Source organism: Gymnoscopelus braueri, assembly GCF_963280865.1.
Source record: "Gymnoscopelus braueri genome assembly, chromosome: 14".
Classification (NCBI taxonomy): domain Eukaryota; kingdom Metazoa; phylum Chordata; class Actinopteri; order Myctophiformes; family Myctophidae; genus Gymnoscopelus; species Gymnoscopelus braueri.
In genome coordinates, this window is record NC_137619.1 from 34,557,818 (window position 1) to 34,583,603 (window position 25,786).

General features: G+C 40.4%; 1 protein-coding gene across 1 annotated transcript in view; it reads left to right on the forward strand.

Moving 5' to 3' along the window:
• pdzd8 (PDZ domain containing 8) overlaps positions 1-25,786 on the forward strand; it is a 53,512-nt gene that overhangs the window by 17,282 nt on the left and 10,444 nt on the right. Inside the window, exons 2-3 of the mRNA XM_080448709.1 lie at positions 431-556; positions 6,073-6,175. Of these exons, the coding sequence (XP_080304835.1) occupies positions 431-556; positions 6,073-6,175 (229 nt within the window). The remainder of the gene's footprint in view (positions 1-430; positions 557-6,072; positions 6,176-25,786) is intronic.

The following is a 25,786-nucleotide window of genomic DNA, read 5'->3' on the forward strand; positions in this document are numbered from 1 at the left end:
TTGGTGCACAGCTAAGTATAACTCAAGCTTAGGCCTTCATACTACTGTATGTCAACAAAGTGAAAAAATTCTGCTCCCTCATTATTTATCTGTCATGACAATTGCACACTGATGACAGTCACTCACACAAAAATGTCATTATTTGGTCTGATTTCAGTAAAAAAAAAGACATGGGACATAAAACATGGGGGTAATTCCTTAATTTTGTACTTAAGGAAGTTAGAAAAGTTTGACGATCGAGAATCGTCACAGAAAGAAAGACATTTAATATTGACCTTTGGACCATGACTATTGTGATTAAACACCAACCAACACACCAACCAACTCTACAGCTAAAAGTCATCCTTGAGACATTTTGTCTACACAGACCGATCATCAGTTCATCAGTTCCTGTAGCAAAACTTACTGAGTGCTTTTCTGTTTCTTCCAGATACAAGCCCTTCTTCCCATTTCAAGTGCAGCCTCCGCTGGGCTCGGCCAGTGACTTGGACCTGTCCGTCCAGGACACCCGGTTGGTGGAGGGGCGACTCCAAGTCACCCTCATTGAATGTAGCAGGTAAGAGAACTCCAACCCATGTCCCTTTCCTTGTGTGGAGGACTGTGTCTGCTATTGACTTATTTTAATTTGACTATTACAACTAGAAAAAAGCGCCCTGCGGGCATTTGGCCCCATCCTATGTGAAGCCCCCCCTTACTGGCCCAGCCCCCCCCCCCCCAACATAATTCCCCTCCATACCCTGTACCTCCCAACTCCCTCACCACCACAAGTAGAGCCAGCCGCCTTACTGGCCGAAATATGGGGAACAGTCTGACTTTTAATCAAAGTAAAAAAAAGTTATGATAGTTGAAAAAGGTTAACACTGGATGCCTTGCAGATTCTAATAGTAAGATAATGGCAATAACAATAAAGGAAACAAAAGTAAAAAGAAGACCAAATCAAACTATAAGTATTAATTAAACAAGCGAGAAAGAGAACTAGAGACCATCTTACATGGAGAAATATGTACTTGTTTGTATTACAAAAAGAACAGTTGGGGGGGGGGGGGGTCTTCCTAAATGGCCCAAAACTATTAAACAATACGAAAAAGGAATCTCTTTTAATGCAAACAAACAAATATTTAATGGTGCTAATCAGCAGTGCACAGTCCAACAACCACTTTAGAAACTGAAACTGAGTGTCACCAAACAATATTTTTGGTGAGGAAGTGGTCAAATAGTTGAAATTCACTTTTTAATGGGCACTACGGTGAGAAATGTCTACTGGAAGCTTCTTAGCATGTTGCTAATGGAAACAAATGGTATCAGTTAGCCAGTATCTGTTCACCCCATACTTCTGGCACTCTTTCTCATGCCACACCGTCCATGTTCCAGTTCCACCCCGGGAACTCGGCACTCACTGTGACATCAACTACATACCTAAAGTTTCGTGACTGCAGTCGCAGTGACTAAATCTGTCCACAGACATAAACACCTCACAAGGTGAAAACAATACCATCCAGGTAGCCACACTGGCTGATAAAGAAAAGGTGTGGATGTTCACCCATCCTCAGGTGTCATAGGAGGTAAGGTGTCTATAAGTAATCCAGAAAACATCTAGCCTGGTAAACCCCCCTCCCTCCGGAAATCTCATTTGCATTTGGTTTCAGGAAGGAGGGTCTGGGATTGCTCACAGAGTAAAGCTGCCCGAACCACTGCGCATACGAACCAATCAGCGGCTGCTAGGGGCGGGATCATCCAATCACCTGCCTAGTAGCTTGAAAAAATGAAACTCCGTCTGTCATCGATTCTGCGCCCGGAGTCTCAGATGCAAGTACGCTGTGAAACAAAATGTGTGTCGCAAGCTTCTTCCATTTGACGGAGTGAGGTTAGAAAACATCTGCATGTCTTAAAAATGTGTTCAATAGCCTTTATGCTAGTATATTTCGTTTTTTGGGGGAGTATGAAGTGCCTGCAAGTGTTTTTTGAATTGAGCATCCCTCACAAAAGATTGTGAACTGCATTGGAGCCCACACTCAGGACTCATGCTGTGCATCATGTTCTAAGGTCTAATTTGTACTTAATAAAATAACAGATTTTTGATCATAGAACTGTTATTTACATTGAGCAATTTCATAGTCATGCAATGAAGTATAAATTAGGCTTAAGGCCATGGTCATATGGCACAATGCTTCAGCAAACTAAGGCACAATCCGGTTTCAGAGTATATTTTTTAAGTCTTAAATGTGATGTCATAACAAATGCCCTCAAAGTCAAGGTTTGTAAATTATCCATACCTGGTACAAGTGTGACAAAATTCTGAACTAAACAACTTTCCCATAGTAAGACAATGTTATTAAGCCAGTTTCAGTTTCACAATTATGTCAAACTAGCCCATACCCGGTCGGCCGGTCGGTCGACCCAAGACGGACACCAAGACAGAGGTTACTCCAATTATATAGTATATAGTATATAGTATTATAGTATTATAGTATTATAGTATTATAGTATTATAGTATTATAGTATTATAGTATTATAGTATTATAGTATTATATAGTAGGATTGGTATAGAATAATTTCTTTGATTATAAAAAAATATTATGTTATTTGAAAAGAAAAGGCTTAACTTTAAATCTTGCTGTTTTCAATTCAATTCAAAATTAAAGTTTTGTTAGCAGCCCTTGCCTAGAGGCTATACTGCTACTTACAACCAACCAGATCAAAGTGTTTTTAAACAGCCAGAAGTTTTTTTTATATCTTGTTGGATCAATGTGGTGGAAGGACGAAGGGATGGACGGATGGGACGACATTGCCCTCCTTTGAGCTCCTCCGCTAGCTGGGATAAACGTTTTATTGGGTCAGTTTGTTGCTGAACATGCAAATATAAAACAACAGGGAAACGGGACATGACACATGAGGGTTACAGCAATAGCTTTAACAAAGTACAGTGAGGGTTATAATTGCAATACTACAGCAGATACTAAAAGTAAAATAAAATGTATAATATATTAAATAGTAGTCTGGCATCACAAAAGGTTGGTTAAGTGGTTGGTTAATGCAGTAGTAGTTTTCTTCAGTAACGACTACATATCGTAAGTCGTTTTTCACAGGGCATTAACAGAAAAATGCGTTTGGAGACCTGGTAAAGTGACTACTTGTTGAGACATGAGTTGTGCTCGCATTAAATTGTTTTTGACATATCACAGATAATTATTTAATAACCCCTTAATTTTGGTCCCTGAGATTTGGTCAGAAACGCATGATTTGTGCATTAGTTTTCAACAAAATAATCTGAACGAAGGGTACGTTCTCCTTCCTATAATAACACAAATCCCATATTAAGTCCTTAGGCCATCTACAAGGTCAGGTGCTGTGAGCTGTTGTGTAACTGAGTAGCTAGCAAAACATTACAGGCCCACTGGGATTGCATGGGAAGGAGAGAAACTGTATTGATCACTATTATGCTTAATTTATACTTTGCAGATGAGCTTGTAGATCGGCTGTTTTCGGCACGCAACACTGGCGCGCAATGAAGTATAAGTCAGTCTTTAGTTCTCAGTTAAAGGGATGCTCGTAGACTAGTTTTAAAACTACATTACATTTGCAAAGCTAAAATTATGATTACTGTGGAAAAGTATGATTACATGGCCATTTCTTCTTTAAATCCCGAGGTGAATATGAATCTTCAGTAACCATTTTAGGGGTGTAAGAATCTGAAATGACTATAATATATAGGCTATTTACAAATGTGTGAGCCATGCTAAGGTCTAGCATGTAAAATGAGATTTGTATCCAGTTTATGGTTCTTGGCACTCAGCATGAACTAGTCTTTGGTGAAAAAGCTTCTTGTAATTCAATTAATGTTGACTTTGCATTTGGTTTATGTGGACAGTGTATTTATGTGGACATGACAGTACAGTATGTGTTAGATGGTGTAACGTTATATCCAAGGTGTTCCAACTTACCACTCTCCATTACAACCAGAGCTTTTTATTGCCCTTGCCGCACCCCTGTACAAAATGCTGTGCTAATCAACTTAAACATTGAAGCTCTAAATTTCATTGCTTCTTCCGTAAAGGAACCTAATCTGTCTCTGTCACATGGGAACGCACAGTCAACTAGATTCCACACGATACAGCCCCATTGTCTTAGTGAGGACACACTGGTCCTTTCCAGTTTTTACAATCCCTTCCCTGAGGCAAACGTGCTGTCGGCCAATGAAAATTTAAACATGGCAGCTTTGAACCAACTAACCACCCCGACCACACCCTGATGGAAAGTTTTATCCTTTGTATCCAATGGTTCCCTTGGTAAGCAGATGAGCTCATATGTATGTTGGCATACATCTCTGTGTGTGTGTGTGTGTGTGTGTGTGTGTGTGTGTGTGTGTGAGAGAGAGGGGGGGGGGAGAGATAGAGAGTGTATGTGTGTGGAATGTGGATGCATATTTGTGTTCCCACATGGCATGTATGTGTTTTCAGATCTGACTCGACCATTAATAATTCACACCGCCTAATTCCCGGCTGCAGGCCCAGAGCTCTGGTCCTTCTCTTCACTCACCACTGGGTGCAAATGGATCCCCTCTTACCTCACTGGAGCAGCCTGCCATGGCACGCACACACACACATAGACACCTGCCTAAAGTACTTCCTCTCCCTCTCCCCCTCTCTAGTTGTCCCTTCCTTACAAACATCTGAATGGCTGTTCAAATGGCAGGCAAGCTGAAAGCTTATCATTATTCCTGTTTTTTTGGGGGGTGGGTCTATCGACTACATCGGTGAGATTTTTCTGAGAACCGCTTCTACTCTCAGAAAAAAGTCTTCCGTCAGCGGGTCAGAGGATTAGTGAATTAAGTGTTGAATTTTACCATCTAAATAAAAGATAGACTTATAGGCCATTTCTGCAATGTTTCATATATAGGAGATGCATTATTCTGTGAATCTCCAGCAGGGGGAAGCATCTGCCCATTGCATTGCTCAGTAGCCTGCTGTGATTCAGGAAATGGGACTGTCAGAAAATAACAAAATAACCGCTTCAAAGCAGCAATGGATGAATGGGAGCAAAACAAATCAGGAAGTTGAATAATTCTGACTCATAATATTTACTGGTATTTTAGGCGTTTCTAAAGGAAGTTTAAACTGAGTTGGTTATTTTAGAAATGTAGAGGAAACTATTGTGGTTAACACGAGCCAAAGCCCTTTCATATAAGTATTCTGAATGAGTGCACACCTTGTGTGTCAACTAGTGACATTCACAGCTACACTGGTGATGTCATAGCACTCTCTCCTCATCGCACCAGGGGGCAGCAATAGTCTTGTATTTGCTCTAGTCTAAACCATCTATTACTTCACTATTATAAAAAAAAAAAAAATGTTACATGCAATACGGCTACACCTATTTACCAATAATTTCTGAAAATGGACCACATAATTTTATTGTTAAATTTAACTAAAACTCTCTCTCTCAAATACAGGGAAAAAAGTCTAGGAAACCTCAGTTAGAGGACTCATTAATAGGGCATATTTTCTATAAAAACCTATTGTATTAACTATCAGTCAATCACAGGTCTGTTTATTATGTTTATTATAAATATAAATTGTTTAGATTCACATTATTCACATTGGATTCACATTATTCGCAACAGAATTAAAATAGAAATTAGGTATCCAACTAACTAATATTTCTTCTATTCTATTATGATTATCCCATGCAATTACTTAAGAACAAAATCATAACTGTAAAATATGGTAATAATGTAGGTTACAGAGAATGCTTTTCACATATCAGTTTTTGACTGCTTTTATCCAGTGGTCAAAAACATAGCTTTTCATTTTTAGAATAATTATTTACTGTAGGTATAATCAGTGGCTTTATTACCAGAATCACAGGCACTGTCCTTTTCTACTGTTGCACTTCGTCTGTAGTGTCAGCAAAATACAGTGATTGTGAATTTTCAAATGAGGCATATTTCAGTAAGTCTAAAGCTTCATTTATCCTTTTATGGACGTTGGCAACAAGATAAAGATTTCAAGCAAAAAACTGAGCATAAATTAGGCTTAACGCTGTTCTTCTCCTGTCCTCTATTGTGCCTGCAGACTGTTCATTCTGGGCTCCTATGAGCGAGAGACGTACGTACACTGCACTTTGGAGCTCAGCAGCCATGAGTGGAAAGAGAAGACTCGCAGCTCCATCAAACAGGTGGGTGTTATACCACAAGCAATTTATTACTTACTCCATCCCTCTCTCTCTCTGTCTCACTCTTGCAACTCCCCCTCCTTCTCTGTGCCTCTCTCTCGCTCCATCTCTCTCGACCTTTGTGCACTTAAAGAGGGCTAGTGAAGTCTACCAGGGCTGGTGGATGGTCGAGCCATGCTATTATTAATATTACAATTATGTTAGGGTCGCGGAGCAATTTTTATGGGTTAGGGGCAAGTAAATATCCCCTTTTTTTTGTTCCCTACATAAAACAAAAAATATAAATATATTATCTAAAAAGATTTTAAAAAGTTTAAGCAAAGAAATTACAACTTTTCATCAATGATATTATTTTTCAAAAGTAGTTCATAAATGAAGAAAAATCTAATATTTTCCATAAATAATAATTAAAAAAACGTTAGAAGCAGTGAAAATAGCAGATCTACAAGTTCACAATGCGGCGCAAAGTGACGCGTTGTGAACTTGTAGATTTGCTATTGCTATTTTCACTAGTTTGGGTCCCAGGCAAACAGTCTAATTTCTCTTTTGGGTCTTGAGCTAAAAGGTTTGGGAACCACTGGCTGTAGTGGATCGATGCTACTGCACATTAGGGATGACCCGATCCAATCTGACAGATCAGGACTGGAGCCGTTCAAGGCAAATTCTGATTGATCAGTATCAAACACAGAATGTAAGGTTGCGCTGCAATGTTGCCACTACAAATTAGGGATATGCCAATCCATTCTGACGGATCAGGATCGGACCCGAATCAGCCGATCAAGGCATATTCTAATTGATCCGTATCAAACACGAAATTGAAGGTTGCGCTGCTCAGGTGCTGCTTTCATTGTGGACTAGACTTGCTTTACTACATAACAAAAATACATAGCAATGGAAAGCTAAACATCTGTGTCACTTTAGATTCGGATTTTGTCTCAGTTAGGTTGGTGCATTACTTTTTATTACATTTCTTTATTGAGTTTCTGACAGTTTCACACTTGTTGTAGCATACACTTTGTGTGGTCAACCACCCATTTCTTTTGGCAGCGTGGCTACATTTTTTTGTTTTTTAAAGATTTTTCTTTGGCTTTTTTGCCTTTATTGATTGATTACAGTAGGCTGACAGGAAATGGGGAGAGAGATGGCGGGGGTAACACGCCGCAAAGGTCGTCGGGATCGGGAGTCGAACCCGCGACACGCTGTCAGGCTGGCATTGCAGGCTAGGGTGCCTGGACCGCCATGCTACGGCCCAGGCCAGCATCTTGGCTACCTTAATCATAACAAACACAAAGAAAATAGTAGGCAGGTTGGTGTATTACACTGGATATTACTAATATTTTCTCAAAATATAAAGATAACCATAAAGAATCTGTATCTATCTGCTATATCAAATTGCTATTCTTTTTACATTTGTAATGACACCCATTGCGCTCCATTTACAGCTGTCATATAAATAGACATTACCCTCAACTTGGCAGTGAACATGTTTATTGTTTAGCAGCGGCTGTACTACCTCATTTTCCTATATTTTCCAACCATAGTGGCATTTCTGACCAGGCTCTTATTATGCTAGGTACGGACCACACCATCAGTATGGTTCTGAGGTTGTTAATTGGGAAATATCTTGGTTCTGGACTGGTAATTATGTTAGTGGTGTTTAGGTGATGAAAGCCTAGGAGTCCAGTTGTGCAACTTAGTAGGTAGATGGGATGATGATTCAGTGGGGGTCCACTGTTGGATGATGGAGACCTCCCCTTGTCAGGAACCTGAAAGAGAGAGACACAAACAGGTCGGGTAGGGAAAAAAAGAGAAAGAAGGATAGGTGTGTGTGTTTAGGGGGAGAGGTGTACCGAATCACACTTACTACTGGGTTAGGCTGTGTATACTGTGTATATGTGTCTCAAAATTGTTATAAGCACATCCATTTGTTTAATGTTTGGTGATAATTCTTAGGTTTAAAAACAAATAAATCATCTTTGAGTCAATCTGTTCTGTAATGTGCTTGCAAATAGAATTGACTGTAGTGAAATGCATGTGTTATGAGAGGTGTCAAGGATGTCTTACCTTAAAATAAAAGTTGTTTACATATTTGAGTAGTGTGCACTATTTTGCGGTATTATTTAGAGAAATATCAATGTCGGGACTCTGTATCAGATGATACTCATTAGTAAAGATGGTCTGTGACGTTCTAGCTCTATGATACGCTGTTGAAGATAAGAGGCAGGTTCAGCCACAGACTCATCCCTCCGGCTCCTCGACACACCACGAAGCACCTTGGCCAGTCTTTTGTGCCAGCAACCATCAGGCTTCACAACCAAAAATAACTCCCACGTGAAAACTTGTAAAAGGATCCCTGGCTAATAAGCCAAATATGCATTAATACATTATAATTGCCCTCTATAACTAAAATGCTAAATTAAAAACATTTAAATATTTTATTTATTTTAGAAATAGTTCACTCAATGGGGGCAATGCCTGTCGGAAGTTGATGATGGCAAGTTGATGATACCCATGTGTGGTCTAGTCCTAAAAACAACTTAATATGAGAATCAATATTTTAAACTTTTTTTTTTGCACATGTATTCCATAAATTCCATAGGGCTAGACCACACATGGGCAAATTACATCATCAACTTGCGACGGGCATTGCCCATCTTGAGTAAAAGATGAACCGTTTCTATAGATTGAAGGTGTTTTAAAATCTTTATTTTAGTTATAGAGGGCAATCATAATGTATTAAGGTCTATTTATTAGCCAGGGATCCTTTTATGACCTGTACTCTCTGTTACTTACTTTTGACTACTGATTCCTGAATGGACTCTGGCGCCCTTGTACTATACTAGGATGGACATTTGCCAAACTCTGAAAGATACCTAATCCGAGCACTCAAGCAATGTGGAGGAGAGGAAGTAAAGTTAAATCAGTTCCAGCCCTGATGAAGACCTTAACCGGTCGAAAACATGTTGGAATTTTTATAGAATAATATTTGTTTTAACTTTACTTCCTCTCCTCCACCTTTTTGAGTGCTCTGATTTCCTCTTCCTTTTTAAGTCCACATTCCCGCTGATGCTAGAAGCCCCTTCAACACTTTTAAGACAGTTTTATCTCCTGTGAGCAGCCGTTAACCTCTGTGTTTTTTCTCTGACAGATACCTGTTAACTCATTCAGTGCCTGACTTGGCAGTTTGAGTGCCAGAGCCAAAATTCATTGTAAAAAAAAAGTGCTTAGTGCTTTTTTTTTTACGTCTTAGACGTCCAGTGGCACAGGTCTTATGATACAACGGACGTCTTAGACGTCGAGTGGCACTGAATGAGTTAAGGATAACTGTGGAGAGACTGTACTTCTATTCACCATAGACTGTTGATAGATGTTACATTCAGATTCCAGATACTCATATATCCATTCTTATATTCATTGTAGATAGTCTGTACATGTATTAATTCACATATTCATTGTTGAAAGAATTCACATACAGTATATTCAAACATACAGTATATTCGCTGGCGATAGATTTATATTCATTCATTCACTGAACATTTATATTGATTGATAGACTGAACAGGTGTACAATATTTCATGTTTTCAGATTTTTTTCTTTCTTTTTCATCTTTGGTTGTTGACTCTTACTTGTATCTGTCCTTCTGTCTTTCATTCTCACTGCTGCTGCTGCTATGACACTTACATTTCCATCTGGGGATCAGTAAAGTTTTTCTCATCTTATCTTATTCGTAAATGATTCGGATCAAACTTGATCAGGACCTCCCTACTACCAATGGGTATTTTAATGTGGATAGGCCGTAATAGAAATCCTTTTCGGTTCAGTGTTTGGTGGTGATACTTTTAAAGCCATGTTCACATGCTTTGGCAGTGTAAAGCAAACCTTCCAAATGCCAGATCTATTGATGCTTTGACACACATTATGACTGTTACCCCTTCATGTTCATTTCAATGTTCTCTGTGACATTTGGAATAGCAAAGAAAACCACCAGGCCCCTCAAGCAAACCTTTTCTAATTGCAATATATTACAAATATTAACATCATCACGTCACATCAGTGCTGTTTGCAAGTGACTAATGACGATCTGCGAGGAAAATGTCAAACCTAATTACTGGGTACAGCTCCAGCAAATGTCTATGCCACTGTCCCCGGCAGACGCTTATGAATGACATTTGTGTTAGCCTAAGTTTATTCGAATTTCATTGAGAACTGTAATTGCTCTGTGTAATGAATGTTCAATGGATGATCTTAATCAGTCTGGAGTAGTTGGGTTTTCTTCCAGCAGGGGGCAGTGATATATTAGCTCTCCATCTCTGTCTGGTTCATGTGATTACTTACTGTGCTAATGATGTGACAGATACAGCACATTTTAAATTGCCGGTCTCTCGCTGTTTTACTTTGACGATGTAAAAGCACATGTGATTTAAATGTATAATAATGTAGCAGCAAAACATCTTTGGGGCGTTGTGTATTTAATGGAGCAGAGACCATGACTAGTCAGACATGCTTTTTTAAATACAGAAAACCAGATAACATTTAGTGAAGATAGGATCTTTATGCCGACATGCTGTCAGGGCATTTTTGGCGGCATACACTAGTGTAGAATTGACTGTTTAAACTGTAGAGCAGCGCAGCAACGATGTCAACTTGTTGAAGTGCAACACTATAGCTGTCCACCTGGTGTCTTGTCATATTGGGCATTTTATTTATTCTGTTCCATTCTATCCTTGAAATAATTTCAAGTGCTAGTTTGTAGCACCGAAGCAGAATACGGGGCCCGGGCTCAACTGATTGAAGATTGGCGTGACTGTTTCCACTTGACCAGTATGGCCGCCAGAGTGGCCCTCTTGAAGGCAGCACAATTCAAAGCCACTGAAGTGCCTTCTCGTTAATATGCACATGGAATTGCAGATATACAATGGCATTTGGGTCTAATTTATCAGACTTCTCCAGTCTTTGTGTTCCCAGCAGGGGACTCTGTTGCATGGATTAAAGGCTATATCATCTGGAAAAGGTCACTCTCCCTTTTGCTCTCCCATCTCCTACCGCATCCCCCCATCCCCCCCCCCCCCCCCCAGCCCCAGATGAGCATGGTAGCCGGAGATGAGACGCCCTCGCCTCCTCTCTCAAACACGCTCGCTGCGTCACACACAATGTATGTTAATGGTTTTCCTGCTACTCTTGAACGTTCTCTCGTTTGAACTAGTGTGACCTGCTGTCTTTCTGGTGCAAACCGTGGGCTGCAAGCCCTGCTGTCTGGACTAGCACAGCTCGGCAGCTCTGCCCCTGAATGGACCGCTCCATCATGCCTGCCTGTCAGGGCTTGGCCTCAGATCTACATCTTGCAGCTGTGCGCTCCTGTTTGGTTTCAGGGTCTGCACACAATGGACCCACAATACTGGTGCTGAATGGAACGGAGAGCCAGAGACTGTATTTTAATGAGCTGTTGAACTCCCTCCTGCATTCTATTTGCTTAGTGTTGTATGACTGGACGCTGAATGACGGTCATTGTATAGCCATGTTGGAGATTTCACTGTAGTTGGTCAGTGATGTGATACTGTACTTGCCACGTGTGGCTGAACAGGTTATTTGACTAGATTAGATCTAATTGATCAGTCATAGCTTTATGTGGACACTACTGCTGAGTGGCCTCAGCTGTTGACCCCACCCACCGCTAGTCATGTGGGTTTAAAGTGCCGTCTCGTCTGGCCCTTCTCACCTGTTCCACTTTTAATTATTGGGTACTGAACAACCGCGTGAGTCGGTGTCTAAAAACCCCAATTGAAAAAATGGAATCACTCCTTTGTTTGTCCGAATAGGAATTGCAGCTAAGAAATGCATCTTTTTCTGTTAACCTTAACCCAACTGAAGAAAAAATGCTGCTTTCTAAAGATGAATTGATCTGTGAACAGATTCATGAGGGAAAACCTTCCCTGACGTGAACCCGTTGCGGCCAGATGGGTCCTAACAGCTTTGGTAATAATTGTCCTACTCGATACAATGCGCTAAGATGCCTTAAGCATAAGTGCATATTTATATCATCATGAATATTAATATTTATTTTTAAGAAAACAACAGGGCTGATGTACTGTACTGTATCTTTTGTGTCTTGTTCCTTAGCTGGCTTTCACTTAGAGCGTTTTGTGTGCACTGAGGCCACAGCGTGCCGACTAATAGCCTGGGTTGGATTTCCCTTCCTTGTATTGATTGTTTGGGAAGAGGGATCCCTTTATCCAGACTCCTATTAGCGCATATTTGACCCTTCAACTTCCTTGCAGTGTGAGCGTGTACGTGCGCGTGCATGCGTGTCCGTACACTTGCGTGCATACATCAAAAAAAGAAAAGAAAAAAGAGAGCTCACCCGGTTGGTGATAGGTAAATTCAGCCCTTTCCCATTTCAGTGTAAGGCTGTGGTTTTAGTAATGATACGTGGTGTGCTGTGGGGTGCGGTGAGGGTGGGCTGTCAGCCGTGTTTGCACATCTGCCCTGCTGATTCCATCATCTGCCCTGCTGATTCCATCATCTGCCCTGAGTGCTGCTGATGTCTTCTGACAGCCTGACAGAGATGGAGAGAAAGTGTGTGTGTGTGTGTGTGTGTGTGTGTGTGTGTGTGTGTGCATGCTCACCGACAAGCAGCACAATTCCATATTTTGTAACAAGATTGGATGTAGCCTCTGAGTTTCCTTTTCCCATTTGTACTTTGTGTGAATAACCTATTGACCAGTGGATGTTGTCTCTTTGTTGCCGTGTGTGTGGTCTCTCATGGCCCTGAGCCCCCAAAGTCTCCAGTTTCCCAGACTCAGACAGACGGAAAATCCCGCTTTCTAAAGAACCGCATAACCTCTGTGGTTAGGAGTTCAATTTGACAGATTCTTTATCTGTCATTTCAAAACCTCTCCACCTCTCCAGCTCTCAAAAATAGAGACAGAGACATACTCTCATGTGCATACAATAGTGTTGCAAGCATTCTGTTTTCTCTACATTACAGGGAAACTTAAGTTACTTAAGTGGTTAAAGGAGTAGTTCAAACAAAAAAAATCGATCAATTACACACCCCATGAAGCCTTGATTTGTTTTAATTATTTTTTTTGTCGTGTCTCCGCCGGTCATCAAATTATTGGCACAAAAATAAAAAAAATCTCCATGAATTCAAGGCTTCATGGAATGTGTAACAATTCCTAATAAAATAAATATTTTTTTCTGACTACTCCTTTAAGTGTTCATACTGTCATTTACATAGAAATAACTCCGACATGATTCTGTCTCAGACAGGATTCTGAGACTTGTGAGTTTAGTCACCCCTTGCTCTCACCAGGGTTCCATCTGCCTAGCCTCATCCACAGTCCAGCATGTGGAGATAACAGCCTGTTAAGACCAGCAAGACCTCACATAGCCCTGTCTCATTTGGAGCAGCTGAAAAGCATCTCTGAAGGCATGATTCATTTTTTGGGAAAAGGGACTTTGGGTAGCTGGTAGCTGGGTATCTAATATCTAATATTATTCTAGTAGGGCTATTTGCACATACCTGAAATTAATCCTTTGTGCATTTACCCATCCTAACAATTAGGTGCAGTGGGTGACTATTTTTAGCAGCACCCGGGGATCAGTTATGGGGTTAAGTGTCTCTCTATGTGACTTTGACACATAGACCGGGCGAGCCGATGGTTGAACCGGTGACCTTCCGATTCCCAGATGGCCTCTCTCTCTATCCACTCAGCTTCATACAGTACAACATAGGTGTTTAGGTCTATATGTTTATCGGTTGTATAAAATCCATTATGCCATGCAGAAGATGGCGCACTATAAATGGTGCATTTCTCTTTCCCTCTTTCTCTACACATGCATGTACACTCACACGCACTTAAACACAGCATCTTCAATTTGGCCCTTGGCATTTTCACTGGCTGCTGGTTTGGAGAGGGAGAACGGTCACTTCCTGTGTCAATCAGAGTGATCAGTGCGTACTCTGCACCTCCCCCACAGCTGCTGCTTGTCGTAACATTTCAGCCTTGCCTACGTGCCTCCGAACGTCCGCCCTGGCTTCTCCTTGAAAGACGTTCAGCTAATGAAGAGAATGCTCCTCTTTCCCACCTTACATCCTTCGCTCTTGTCCGAGCTGCCAAACAAGTTTTGCGTTATGAGATCCTCTTAAGAATTTATTTAGCTCATTGCTTCCTGTGAGACTTTTCATCTGTTAACGGTTTGATGTATTGTGTTTGCATCGTATTGCTCAAGTTCAGGATTTGTACTGACTTTAACGCCACCAGTACTTTAACGCCACTACAGTATACACTCTGAACATACTTTTAACCTGGAGAATAACAATTGAAAACCAGCATTTTTTTTCAACCCAACGTGGTTACCCAGCATGTCATCTTAAAAGACAGTCTCATTGTCTGTTTTCCCAGCAAACAAATTGACTAGTATAGTGTCACATTCGCCGGCCATTTCCTCCTAGCAGAGCCAAATAAATGGCCCTCTCTAATTCTGTTTTGCAACGCCTGGCCGTGAGGCAGAAAGGAGATCAAAAGACATGAGCGCTGAATCTCACAAGGCATTTGTTTCTAATCACTATGTGGCTATCGATTGAGCTCAGAGGGAACAAAATTGACGCGCCGACGTGTGCATGACGGACCACGCGACAGCCATATTACAGACTTCCTGCCATTTACATTTGGAATGCCTTTTTCTGATGCTGCAGGCGGCGTCTCTCATCAGAGTACAAATGACCTCCTGTTATTTGCGTCAAAATTGTAACTAGCATCTCAAAATAATGCCAATATTGATAAGAAATTAGCCAAAACCCAGCCCATGAAAGCCATTAAGTGCCCCCCCGCCCCGTGCTCTTGAGTGCTGTGTGTGTTCCTATCAGGACATACACACCACGGGTGTATAATGTGCTGTCATACTGGATGTCAGTCAAGGTTGACAGCTTGTCTGGTTTACATCCTATTTCTGGTTAATATGCTTATTAATATCACAATTAGTCCTCTGCTATGTTCTGAACAGTAGTATAAGCCACACACACTCTACTGTTGTCAGCTAAAGTGCACCACTAAACATACTTCCATGTATTCTTGACCAATTTGCATAACAGAAATAATATGAACTTAACTTTAATCACAATAGCCACAGAGTAAAATCAGTTAAATTGTTCATTTAACTGTGATAGTGTAAAAAATGTACCCATTTTCTTTTTAATAACACTTGATTTATTTTTTATTTTTTTCCTGCAAGGATCTGTCAGCCGCTATTAGATAGGCTATCTGGTTTTTCTCTTCCATCTAAGTGATATTCAACGTGATATTCACTGATACCAACATTGAGTATATTTGTGGTTTCTGTTTCTTCTTAAGTAAAAATTATATTACTGGAGATGTATTGCACAACTCTAACCCCAGAATGGAAGTCAAATGAAATAAAGCCCTTTTTATGTATTTCCCTCCTCCCTGACTGAGGGTTTCTGTGAGCTGGTTTCCTTGAGAAGCAGAAATGATGATTGAGTTCTAAGGGCCAAGTTCAGACAAGATATTAATTCAAAGCACTCAAGGCAGGGAATGTACAGCCGTTTTTGCCTACAACATAAGCCCCAATCTACACATATACCGCATAAATGTTACAGGGTTAATATCTGTCAGCTGACTCTGCAGGGGTTACTATAAGCTTAAAGGCACTCGACTGACCCTGACTGCGCCATCGAGTGAGAAGTTCACTGAAAAAGGAGATAGCCATGCTAGCAGTATTTGCATGATGGACAAGCTCCCTCATTTGTGCTCAAAGGAGCCAAAAGATTGAAAATACCAACGTGATAAGGAGGAAATGGGCTATTCCTTCCTTTCACTCACCATTGTATGCCAAATTCTGTGAGACTATTGGCACTGTCGGGCAGAAACCTTGTATCTCCATATACATCTTTTTAAGTTTTTCATAAATGAATGTCACACAAAAGTAACACAAATAGCTGATCTACAAGCTCACAATGCTAGCTTGTAGATCGGCCATTTTTTAAACTCCAGATCAGAAGAGGTTAAGTCTGTCTGTGGATTTTATGAATATTTAACCAATGAAGAGCTAAATTAACTTACTTGAAAAGTAACGGTTTTCGACTTGGCTTTTGACAAGGTTTCTGCCTGAGAGTGATGATATATTTGCGTTTTCCCTCATGCTGGTTTTCATCTTTATTATTATAAGCTCAAGATGACGTGAGGTTGATGAGAGATGACTTTTGTTTCATCAAGAACAATGAAAATGTAACATAAAGGAGACTGAGTGGATGATGGGAGGGTGAGCGTCATGCTATAGTTGTATACAAGTGCAAATTATGGCAAAGCGCCCTTTTTGTTTGCCACTGTCTCCATAACAACTCTTTGTTTTTTATCCTTTTGAAACCTGCCTCCTATGATATAACGACGACTTGAAAATTCAAATCGTAGTAGATGACAGACGTGAGCATAAAAAACGGAACTTCACGGGGAGCTTTGCCCAAGAAATGGGCAACAATACATTTAAATGAAAGACTTTGTTAATTTGTCATTTCCAATTGCTCATCTGCTTTTCTACAAGGCACTGTTATTAAACAGGAATAGATTGTGCCATTGTTCAAATATTCAGTCATTTACTGGTCTAGTCGAGTAAGAAGCGGAGCGAGCCGTTTAAAATGTGTATTAAAATGGTAACGCATTATCACAAATGTGGATAATATGGTATTGCTGCAACAGCTTGTCTGGCCTCAAAACCATGATTTACACATTTGGAACTTGTGTGATTTTTCTTAACGTGCACGTTCATCAACCTGAGCTGTACCCATGTGATACCTTTATGGCCACTGGCCATCCACGCCCCCCTGCAATGGTGCCACTAATTGGACGTGGCAGCGAATTGCTGTCTACTTGCCTCGCAGGGACTTGTACCCTATAACCATACACAAATCGATCTGACATGTGGTATTAGATTAGATTACTGGGCAGCGCAGTGACAAGGAAAAGGATTTGCACGTCCCAACTGGCATCCGGCAGACGCACCCCCCCATTGTACGTGCAACCCCCTGGACCTGCCGGAGAGGAGAGCACAGTTCAGCGAAGCAACAGTAGTAACTGTTCTACTCGGGTCAACAGCAGAGCCACCCCTCAGCAAACAAACCTCTTCTTAAAGGCTAGCTTCTTCAGCTAGTGCTGTAGCTGTATTTTTATTTGACATATATACAGTGTTTAGTTGTATCTTTCATTTGGAGTGTTCAATGCCGTTTTGCACATGTTAACTCTTTGACTGCCAGAGTATTTTCATAAAGTACTCCCCCAGTGCCAGCAATTTTCGTGTTTTTTTATTTTTATATTTTGAATTTTTTTCATGAAAATAATCTAAAGACACATAATTTAAAGGCACAGCACAAATCCGCCACTAGAGAGCAGCACATGACAGCTTGATCAGGTCGTTGGGTCACTGTCACCCTTCTTGGGAGATTAGACAGGGAAAAACATGAAAACGGATGTGACGTAGTCCCAGATGGTCTGATCGGCCAAAATTATGATGTGATACACGACGGCGATGACTGATCGTCACCCAGACCATAGATTATAGAAGAGAACCTGTCCGTTTGTCTGTTATACCATGTGAAAAAACGTTTCTTTACCTATTTTGGACGAAAATGACCGGGGGGAAAAAATCAAAAACCGGAAACGGAATCCAGGTCATGAAACCGGATGCAGATGTGGGTGAAGTAAGTGGAACTCGAAAATAACATTGAATATTAAGCAGCATAGCGCAATCAGAGATTAAACAATGAACGCGCGTCCAGCGCGTCAAACGCGTCGACGGCCAACTGGACAAAGTAGCACTTGACGCGTTATCGCGTCGTCCGCAGTCAAAGAGTTAAGTTAAGGTACTATAATCTCATTCATAACATTTCATTACATATGTTATGTCATGTTATGTTTATTTATTTGACATGGACATAATAATCACATCGAACCAGAACCAGATGCATTGTTTAAAGTGTATACAGTATAGCTGTATATTAGAGTGCTAATTTCCAACACCTGTCCACTGGAGGCTTTTCTAAATAGAGACATAATCGTTCCAATGACCAGTCAGAAACTATTCATGTGAGCATGAATTGATTGATTGGATTTTAACCATAGTTTGTGTCTTCTGTTAAACACATTACCATCTGTCTCTAGTTTTAGATCCGTAGGCAAAGAATTCCAAAGTTTTGCTCCCTTTACTGAGAAAGCAGACCAAATGAGATCTTGCACATGGGAACAATACAATCACCATTTGTTTCATCGGTTTCTGATCCATGATTGTTATAGCCTGTTTTGTATATTGATGTTATTGGTTTTAAGACATAGGCCTACTCGTGCACTTTCTGTATTGCATCTAATTCTAAATCTAATTGCAAGGAAAGTGTTTGGCCTAAAGGTGACTTCTGAATTAAATGAATGTGTAGAAACAAATACATTTGATAAAATACATACTCTTCCACTGTTTTCTTATTTGGGGCTTTGTTTAAAAGGACAGGGAAACAACAAAAAGCATCTGCTTGAAGCAGTTGATGGCTGCCATTTGAACATATTAACCTTTCATTTGCTAGCTTTGTTTGCTACGCAGATAAAAGGACGACTGGGTTTGCTGGTGAATTGCTATATTTACATCTGGGCAATTCACATTCATTGCTGCATTTGATGTTTGTTTTTCGTGTCAAGAGGGAAGGAATCAAGAGCTGCTTGTTCTCTCGGTCAATCTTAACAAGGTTACTCTGCTCGCCACTGTTCAGCCTCAAGAAATATCCACCTTAAAAGAATAAAACGGTGTCATTCGGAGGGGGAAAGTTGCCAAACAGCTACTTTCCTCACCAAAGTGTAGAGGAGGAAAATTAATGGATTTTTCTTTTTACATTTTATCTGAGTTTTTGGATTTCAGGCACACTTCTGAGCAGCAGCACATTGTCTCCCTCATTCACAGGGCCTTTAAGACACAACATCCACAGTCCAAAGGGTATTGATTGATTGTGATTGAATGCTTTATTAGACAGAAATGTAAACAGCACGAGGTACAGTCAAATATTTGAGCTAAAAGGATTACACCGCAAAGTCCTGGGGACGTGAGATCATCATTCTAAGCACATTATTATGTCTCTGACATCACTTGGCATTGCACACATGAAACGCATGTAGCCTATTCCCGCTGAAAATTATGCAAACCACACCCCCATCGCTGTGATTTTGACGTCACTTGACAACAAGGCAGGCGTGGCGACATGGCGAGGCCTTGAGGCTCGTGAGGCATTCCTGAACAAGCCGCTAGATGAGCAAAGCCGGCTAGAAGCACGTCCTCAGAAATTGCACATCGTCGCTGTCGGGTAGAAACCGCTTATCTCCATATTCTAACTGTATTTCTAACATAAATGAACGCCCTACTTCATCATACTACAGCGTCACACAAAAGCATGTTTGATGTTTTTGAATCCTGAAAGGTATGTCTTGGACATATATGAGGTTTCCACCCGACAGAGATTACACAGTACTTACTTGACAATGGCGTTCGCATTAGGCTAGCTAACATTAGTGGGCTAGGTAACCAGCTACATCATATTGTAAATCAATTGCCTGCAAGCAGACACACATCACTTGCAGCCCCCAGCCATGGTTTGTATAAATTTCAGCGGGAATATAGCATACACACGCATTAAATGGACAGGAATGAGCTTTACAACATTGGAGATCTGTTGGAGAACACTGGCTTGTGTGTGTGTGTGTGTGTGTGTGTTTGTGTGTTTACATATGAGGCAGAGGAGGGGAGCGATATTTGCACTACAGAAGAATGGCCTGTTGTGTCTTCATATGAAAAAGAGACGGAGCAGTGTAGGCAGGATGCTGAGGTAAAGGCTGGCCCTCCCAGGTGTACACACACACACAGCCACTGTCTTCATCCCCACACAGGGTTCAACAAGTATCCCTCGTCACCTGTACACCCACACACATACACACATACAAACATTCACTGGTGACCAGCCTTCTTGTCTTTCAACCCTTGATGTAATTTGGGATGTTTGTACAATCATTTTGCTGATAATTGGTTTCTTTACTTTCTTACAATATTGTTTTGTCAGAAAACCTGTCCTCAGAGTTTTATGTTTTTGATTTAGATGTCTTTGTGCATTTCATTCTGAGGCGATTTTATACATTCAATTTAATTTGACTTTGTACAGGTTTTCAGCTTGATAGGAACAAGGGCCCTATCTTCTGCCCGGCGCAACGCAGCACACATGTTAATCCTATCTTCCAAATGACGCAGGTGTCATATTTGCCTCTTGCGCCCCCATTGACTAAATATCAAATGCTCTTGTGCCTATTTGGTGCTCATGGGTGTGTTAGTCTTAAAATGAGGTGTGGTCTGGCACAATAAGAGTAAGCTGCTATCTTACAGTACACACATAATTTGCACTCTGCGTCAGGCCAGCCAAAAGCTGGTCTTAACGCACCAAATGCGAGCCTACCTAAGTTGGTTCACAATGCACACACACTGATTGCAATCAAAATCTCAACTCAAGTTAAACAATCAAAAAGTACTTGATTCCTCATAAACCCTAGGCCTAATAAGAATCAAAACAAAACATTACCGCTGCTATGCATATCCAAAGAAAGCCGAGCGGTGAGGACAAAGAGGGAGAGAAAATGTGTCTAAAAAGAGCTGCATGAATTTTCCCAAGTAGTATTTCTGTTATTCTTGATATCATACCGCTCGTCATGTAATAATGTTGTGAACCATTACGTCCTGGCTGTCTTATCCGTCTCTGCTCAATGGACAGCAGTTAACCATAGAGCTCCGACACAGGGAAGCAAGTCTTGTGCTTTATATTTGTGGTTTATATAAAGAAGAACATAACTGAGAATAAGCGAGTGTTTATTAAGTTGAAATGTCAAGATATCATGGATGTGTTTACTGCTAGGTGGTCCCACATAACTTTTCCACAACAGAAAATAGTTTGCTTCTCTTCCAATCTGTAATCTAAATACCATAGCCTATATTTTAATTGCGTGCACTGTCAGGGTTTGTTTGGGACACTATTATTTTACCGGTAATGTATGGATTCTAGTGACCTACACACAATCTAACATAAGCTGTGTGTTAACTGATCGCTCTGTATGCCAGTGCTATGACGCACCTACAGACGCACACGAGAACACAACAGTCCACTCCACACGGATAACACGCTCAAACAACAAATATAACACCTCATGCAGTCACGGTAACATAATTAAATGTCAATAGTTAGTGTACTGTATGCTTCCTGTTCCACAATATTTAAAGACTGCAAAGACTGGCTACAGTGTGCTGTGCATAATAGTTGAACTGTATTAATCTTTTGTTCTAATTCAGGGTGGAAAATCAATCACTGCATTGATACATGAGTGGCAGGTCAAAGCTAAATATATCATCAAGCAGCTAAAAGCTATTTTTTAAGAAAGAACATTTTATACTGAAAGTGCTGTGACATCCACAACACTGTGCATGAGGTAGCACTGCAGGGATAAGGGGAGCAGGATCACAGTTTGAACAGCCAACAGGTATCATTGTTATTTTTGATTCATCTGTGCCATCTAAGATGATGATCTATGCAGGATTATATTATAGCTTTAGAACCAACCCTTGGCCTTCTTAAGACGTTGTGGTATGAAAACCTGCAGAAGCAGAAATTGACTGAGTGGCAGTCAATCAGTGGTTCTCAACCTTTTCAGGCCGCAACCCCCCCCAAATAATCATATTTAAACTGGGGACCCCCCCCCCCACCACCACCCTGACAAGCACTTGGAATGTAGGAGTTGAGGCATTGCATTTAGTTTGACTCGGTTCCACAGATAAATATTGTGAAAATATCCGATCTACAAGCTCACAACGCCTCGCAAGCTTTTTCATTTTTTTTCATTCATTTTCCCCCCTCTTTCTTATATTATTTGACAATTTGGCCAGTTTGACCAGTTTTTATATAGTATAGTTTGTTTATTACTTTTGATGCAGCAATGGTCTTTTTTTTTTTTTTTTTTCTTTCTTTCTTTCTTTTTTTTAGGTATTAAAAAGCATCATGTGGGGACCCGATACACAGGTTGAGAACCATTGGCTTACATCACTGTCAAAAGACAGCATCCATTTACCTGCTTTGCCTTCATCATTGGCCAGACCCGGGCCCACGCTGCCCCCTGTGGCTTACCCTTCGTCTTGGCCATAATTGCTCTTTAGTCGGCGCTCAGCCTTGCAAATCATTCGTAATTGCTGCACAGTGGTGCTGTTTTTGTGTGTGACAGGATTCATCTTTTCCACCACTCTGCTGTGTCTTGCCTTTTTTGTTGTTGCTTGAATGATGTGGAATCTGGTGGACATACCATAATGCCTCTTTGTGTTGTATTGTTGCCTGTTAGATCAGTGGGCATCGATAACCTAGGTGGACAAAGGGATTTTATTCAGTTTCTACAGTGAGAGTAATTCATATACCTACCCTTTGTGCAGTCTTCAGCCCAGTAATAACATGACTTGAGCTTTACATGACTTGTAGAATTACTTTGAAATTGTAATTTGATTGGCCAATGGCCTGTAACTTCATTTTACTCAGTTTGAATTATTTCTTAACCACTTAAACCCTATGTACTTTGTTGTACGTCAAATAGATACAGTACCATAGAGGTACCACTTGCTATGCATCCCCTGTTGATAATGCATTATATAAGCATACTTATAAGGCATTATAATCTGCTTATAGCACTGTATAATTATAGTTCTAACAACTCATAAATACTCATAATAGTTAAGAACAATAATCATGACACATTATAAAGCATTATAATGACTTTTATCAGGTCAATTATAAGTGCAATATAATCTGCTTATAACACTGTATAATTACAGGTATAAGCAAGTATAAGTACTCATAATGCAATCATAACACATTATAAAGCCTCTTATAATGACTCATAATCATAAGTATCATAATCCTCCTATAATTCCACAAAACTCTGTCCCGGTGGAAGGTGGTGAGGCCAAAAACTCTTCTGCCCGGTTCTCCTCAGTGGCTGGAGCACTTGATCTGAATTTGCACACAGACATTGACCATTACCATGTGCACGGAACAGCGAAGCCCGTTTTTCGATTTCACCAAATCTCAGCTGTTTATTAGCGTTTTTGTGTAAAAGAATGTCGCCATGGTTACGGCTGCCCAGCTGTGGGATGGCCCCGCAAGCTATGGGACGAACTTTCTCCCGGGTTGCCAGATCATGTGCACATGTCCCCCCACGGGTATGGACTAGTACTTCATAATTACTGGTCACTCACAGACTTTTTCTTTTTATAATTATCATACTTGTAATACACTATAAAGATTTTATAATGCATTAAAATCACTGTTATAAGGCCATATAGTACAATTATAAGATGGTATAAGTGGTCATTGGGTGCTTTAATAAAAGTACAATAAATGGCATGCAAGAACAACACACAAAGTGTCTGCCTACACCTTCAGGAATATAATTACTTAAAGCACCCAATGACCATTTATATATTAAAATGCATTATAACAGTGATTATAATACATCAAAAGATTATTATGTCTTACAACTATGATGATAATAATACACTATGATCCTTGCCCCCCACATGTCCAGCAAGTATTATAATACTTGACCTTTATAAATCATTATAGAATGCTTTATAATGTGTTGTGATTATGGTTATAACGCACTGAGTATTTATGAGTTCTCATAACTATAATTGTACAGTGTTATATGCTTATAATGCATTATACACATGGGATACATGGCAAGTGTTATCCATGTGGTTAGCCCATTAAACCGGGAAAGCATCTGTGTCATTTTAGCGTTGGCTATTCAAAGATAGCAGACATACAAGTTCACAGCGCGACACTTCGTGCCACGCTGCGAGCTTGTACATCTGCAATTTTTGTAACATCTTTGAAAAATCTTGAAAGTGTGAGAGCCACTGATGTAGAATCGGCCTCAGGTCTCAACTCATTCAATCCGGGAACGCATCTGTGTCATTTTAGATTTTTAGTTATAGCCTATAACCATTATTTTCGCGCTATGAGCTTGTAGATCTGCTATTTTTTGAATAGCCAAAGTATAAAATATGGATAAAAGTGGTTACACAGACGTGTTCCCGGTTTTAATGGGTTAAAATGGTAAACGTTGTGCCATCTTAACCCAACTTTGACGCGGTCATAGTTTTTTTTGCCCCCCATCCTTGTTCCTCGGTGTTCAGATTGTAAAGTGTATCTCCGCTGTAGAGCCTCATCTTGTTTGTAACTGACCACTGCTGCATCCTCCATCCATAGCACAGGGTGGATTGAAGTGGACCTCGCGCGCTTTCAAACGCAGCCGTTCTCAGATAAAAGGCCCCCAGATTTAGATCACACACCGCTCTCTCCTCCAACACAAAGAGGATATTTACCCCTTTGTAATGGAAGTGCCCCCCCCCCCCTACACACACCCACCCTTAATTTTATTCTTGTATGCTTAGCCTCATATTGAACTAGACTAGATGTGAATGAACACATTATGGTTTTGGTTGTTATTGTCGTATTTTTCTACCGTAAAATAAATTGTAAACATGCATTAGCTTAGATACATTTGTTTGTTTTAGACAGATCGCCTACTCTTTTTAGTCTTTAACCCTTTAAGACCTGTGACCGATTCTACAAATGCCTTCTAAATCAGTAGTTCTCAAACTTTTTCTTGGCCAAGGACCCCCAAACACTTTCAAGATTTTTCAAAAATGTTCAAAAATAGCAGATGTACAAGTCCGCACCGCGGCATGAAGTGACACGCTGTGAGCTTGTATATCTGCTATTTTTGAACAGCCAACGCAAAAAAAATCTTAAAACGACGCCAGTGTTGGGCAATATTGCTCCGGAGAATAATGTGTTACTTATTACATATTACTCCTTTAAAAAGGAGCCAAAAAGGCTATAAAATAAAGCAGCAATCTCTCTTGACCTTTTTAAAAGAAATGTTTTCAAAAGGCAGTCCAAATTTTTATACCAAATTAGTAATATGGTATAATATTACTGTTTTGAGAGAGTAATACCTTACACTACTCGTTACTGGGTAAAATAATAAGATTACAGTAGTATATTAAAAGTAACTCGTTACTGCCCAACACTAAACGACGCAGATGCTTTCCCGGTTTTAATGTTTTTTTTTTATAAACGACAACCTTATATGCAGACGGCACTCTCAGACAGAGTATCTCTACCTGCGCACGATGTAATTGGCAGTGCGTGTGTGACGCTATACTGATTGTTGTAAACCTGAACAGTACTTGAGCCTCCGCTGCCTGCCTGCCCACCACCACCACCTGTTGCCTCTTCAATGTTGTTATGGTCTTCTGGGAGGGGGGGCTGCAAGACGGTGAGATCAGGTTAGCCTGGAGCCACAGCACCAGTGTTAAATGAATAAGTCAACTCACAGATGAAAGGGCAGGCAGGGGGCCCTGAGCTAGAGAAAAGGCAATGTTCTTTAACGCATTCAATCCGGGAACGGATACTGTGTCATTGTTTAAGATTTTTTTAGCTATAACCATTATTTTATACTTTGGGCTATTCAAAAATAGCA